This window comes from Palaemon carinicauda, chromosome 8 (assembly GCF_036898095.1).
Source record: "Palaemon carinicauda isolate YSFRI2023 chromosome 8, ASM3689809v2, whole genome shotgun sequence".
Taxonomy (NCBI): Eukaryota; Metazoa; Arthropoda; class Malacostraca; order Decapoda; family Palaemonidae; genus Palaemon; species Palaemon carinicauda.
In genome coordinates this window covers 11,910,704-11,915,037 of record NC_090732.1, presented here as the reverse complement: position 1 = coordinate 11,915,037, position 4,334 = coordinate 11,910,704, and the positions used below count along the sequence as shown (strand labels likewise).

The following is a 4,334-nucleotide window of genomic DNA, read 5'->3' as shown; positions in this document are numbered from 1 at the left end:
CATTTTCGGCGGAATTACGCTAGCTCGAAGGAGGATGGCTGGAAACGATGTGGACAACAACTCTCTTGAAGAATATGTTCCAGAAATGGAAAATGGATGCGATCTATTGGAACTCAAAATGGAAGACGAAGATCGGACTACTTTCTTGCAAAATCTTGAGGATGAAAATAATAAGTTACATGGGCAACTAAATGAACCGAGAAGTATTGTAGATGAATTGAATAGAGCGAAAGAGACTCAAGAAAAGATGACATTTGAGAAGGCATCTGAATATCAGAAACTGGTAGCTGAATGCGTCGAAAAAATCCTTCGGATGAAAGAACTGGAAACTTTGTTGGAGATTCTTAAAGTAAAGAATGAAGAAATTAAGAAAAATGAAAATGAGAAAACGGAACAAATAAACAAATTGAAACGTGATGTTGATGAATTGAAGGATGAAAAGAAGAAACTTGAATCTGAATGCGTCGGAAAAGACCTTAAAATGAAGGAACATGAAAATTGGTGAAAATTCTCAAACAGGAAAATGAGCAAAGCAAGAAAGCACTGAGTGGGGAAACGGAAAAAGTTAATAATTTGAAACTTGAAGTTGAAACTCTGAAGGAAGAAAAGAAGAAACTTGAATCTGAATGCGTCGGAAAAGACCTTAGAATGAAGGAACATGAAAATTTGGTGAAAATTCTCAAAGAGGAAAACGAGCAAAGCAAGAAAGCACTGAGTGAGGAAACGGAAAAAGTTAATAATTTGAAACGGGAAGTTGAAGAACTGAAGGAAGAAAAGAAGAAACTTGAATCTGAATGCGTCGGAAAAGACCTTAGAATGAAGGAACATGAAAATTTGGTGAAAATTCTCAGAGGAAAATGAGCAAAGCAAGAAAGCACTGAGTGAGGAAACGGAACAAGTTAATAATTTGAAACGGGAAGTTGAAGAACTGAAGGAAGAAAAGAAGAAACTTGAATCTGAATGCGTCGGAAAAGACCTTAGAATGAAGGAACATGAAAATTTGGTGAAAATTCTCAAACAGGAAAATGAGCAAAGCAAGAAAGCACTGAGTGAGGAAACGGAACAAGTTAATAATTTAAAACTTAAAGTTGAAGAACTCAAGAACGAAAAGGACGAACAGAAAGCTGATTTGCTGCGTGACTATGACAAACTGGAATTTGTGTGCAAAATAAAAGACCTTGATATACTGCAAGAGAAAAAGATTGTGGAAGAGTTTAAAACTGAAAATGAAGAACTGAAGAGGGCGCAGAGTAAGAAAACAGAGCAACTAAATAAATTGAAAAGTGAAGTTAACGAATTGAAGATAGAAAAGGAGAAACTGAAAGCTAAGCCAGAAATTCCTAACACTGATAATAAGGATGAACATGAGAGGCGAAGATTATTGATGGCTGGATTATTTGCGCAGATGAGTAACACGCCCAAAGAGGCGTTAAATATTTTCACCGAGGCCTTGACCATGAAGACGGACAACGAAGAAGAAACAGCTCTTCTCCATTTCCTTCGTGCTGAAGCGAACGCAGCCACTGAGACGCCTCATGATTTGGATATTGTATTAGACTGTTCCAAGGCTATAGAGAAAGGTCTTAAAGGGTGGAAAGCGTTCATGTTACGAGGAAGGCACCTCGTTAAACTTGGCATTTTCGACGCTGCCCTGAAGGACTTCGAAACGGTGAAACTAAAGAAATCTGAGAATTTCTTAAAAATCATAGACGATACTAAAGCACTACAGAAGCAGTGGGAAGACAAGGGTCACTATGAGGTTCTGGGTTTGGAACAGACAGCCACAAAGGCAGAAATCATAAAATCCTTCAGGGCCTTGTCCATGATGTTCCACCCAGACAGACATCGGGACAAACCCGAATTCCTACAGGAAGCATTCGAGAAGAAGTACAAAAAGGTGGTTAATGCTAAATTGATTCTGGCGGACGAAAGCAACCGAAGAGATTATGATGAAGAGCTACGCCATCAGAAGGAAAATGATCAATGGGAAAGGCATGGTGGCCAGTGGCATCACCAGGAGCCACCAAGGCATCAGCCAGAGCAGTGGAACCAACAACGGCAGTACAATCGATGGGAACATCGGCAGTACAATCAAGGACCCAGAAAGGAAGAGCATCGGCAGTACAACAAGGGAGGACCAAGAAGGGAACATCATCAGAGGAACGACCATCAATACTATTATTAAGGCGTTCGCGTTATATAAGGAGAAGACCATTGCAGTTTAGTGCTGTGAAAAAAAAAATGAAAAAAAAAATAAAAACTGAAAACTAAAAAAAAGTACAAAAAGAAAATAAAATATATATATATATATGTATATATATATATATATATATATATATATATATATATATATATATATATATATATATATATATATATATATAATAGATAATGGAAAAATATTTTTAGTATAAGTTTCAGTTGATTTTTGCAGTTTAGTGCTGTGAACATACAAAAAAAAAAAAAAAAAACGTAGTGGGAAAAATATTTTCAGTATAAGTTTCAGTTGAGTTTTTAGAAAAAAGATTAGTTTTAGTTAGTCAATGCCAAGTGGAATCCGCCCTTCCAGATGCAAATGGAATATTCTACAAGATGGACTCAGCAGAGGGAAGAAGTCTCACTTGCTTTGGAATGCACTGTTCCTTGACAAAGATTCACTTGTACTGTTTCTTTGTCAAGTGGACAGATGCTGAAGAAACAAGTCTGACTTCTTCTTTTAGTACGCTGTTCCCTCAAGAAGTTTCCATTGCGCTGGAATAGTGGATCAGGAATATGTTTAGTGACGTGAGTTTTGCAGTTTACTGCTGTTAGAAAAAAAGAAAAAAAAAAGAATAGATGGACTCAGCAGAGGGAAAAAGTCACACTTGCTTTGGAATGCACTGGTCCTTGGAAAAGATTCACTTGTACTGTTTCTTTGTCAAGTGTACAGATGCTGAAGAAACAAGTCTGACTTCTTTTAGTACGCTGTTCCCTCAAGAAGTTTCCATTGTGCTGGAATATTGGATCAGGAATATGTTTAGTGACGTGAGTTTTGCAGTTTACTGCTGTTAGAAAAAAAAAAAAAAGAATAGATGAACTCAGCAGAGAGAACTTGTGTAATCAATGATTGGGCTCAAGCAGAAAAAGACTACCACTTGCTGATACTTTTATCCTGAACCAATTTCACCAATGGTGAAAAACTCAAAAAATACAAATCAACTCACAATTTTGAAATGTTTTGAAAATTTTCATTCTTTTCTGGAATCTGTTGAAAATTAGACTACAATTTTACAATGTGTTGAAAATTGTTACTGTGCAAAAGGTTGATTATGAAATAAGAGCATAATCTGCTGGATGTGAGATAAACTAAACTTCCAATAAAACAAGAAAACGTTGTATCCAAATATAATTCATCAATTATATACAATGCGTTAAATGTAACTCTTACTTGATTAGTCACAAATTGCGTTTTAGAAACCGTTTATATAAGAAAAAACTAACTTGTTTCGTGATGACGCTCCAACAATGTGGTGAAACCAGGAAAAGGTTTAGTTTACCGACCTTGTCTACCTTGATAACCATATGTTTCGTAGGATAATCGTTTCCTGAACGTCTATTTCCTACAAGGTCTATAGTTTAAAGATGTCCTCCCAACCCCGACCCAAATTAATGATGCTTCTGTGCAGGTACAGACCGTCAAGCAGACTGTGACGTCATTGAGACCATGCCGTAGCGGACAAAGACAGTAAAGGGAAGATGGGAACGTCACTTGGATTTTGCACGTGTCGTCTGTTACTTGTTTACTCATGTCAGTGTTGCCAAATTTGAAAATTTCACCAGCGTTCTTTTCAAAATATGATGGGTGTTTTTTATCAGGCTTGATTCAAATCCATGCTACACCATGAATAAAACAAAATTTAGCATTAAAAAAACTACTAATGGTTGTTCTATTTTCATTTAAACCCATATGTTGTATTTCCATCCTCAGGAGAATTTGGGATATCACAATCTGGTAATGCTGACTCAAGTCTTCTTCAAAACTATGCCGCGAGATCTCATCTCAGCCAATGGTAGCGCACAAAGACTATATACATAGTCTTTGGTAGCGCATACATGAAGACCGCAGCCATCTTGCGCCGGGAGAGATGAGTGGTGGCTAGCATGGTATTCAATACAAATAAATGTAGCAAACAGTTTATCGTAAAATATGTGCATACCGTTTTGGGATTTACCTAGCTTCTATTTTGATATGTCACTCTCAATAATATACATTTTAATGTCATTTATTGATGTATATAATACATTTATATTTATATATCAGTATTATTATTACTTGCAAAGCTACAACCCTAGTT

General features: G+C 36.5%; 1 protein-coding gene across 1 annotated transcript; it reads left to right on the top strand.

The window, feature by feature from the left end:
* The first annotated feature begins 523 nt into the window (after positions 1–523).
* On the top strand, positions 524–2,185 carry LOC137644793 (dnaJ homolog subfamily C member 3-like). The gene is made up of 2 exons (XM_068377689.1): positions 524–532; positions 1,022–2,185. The coding sequence occupies exons 1-2, from the start codon at positions 524–526 to the stop codon at positions 2,183–2,185; spliced, it is 1,173 nt and encodes a 390-aa protein (XP_068233790.1).
* Positions 2,186–4,334: the final 2,149 nt, after the last annotated feature.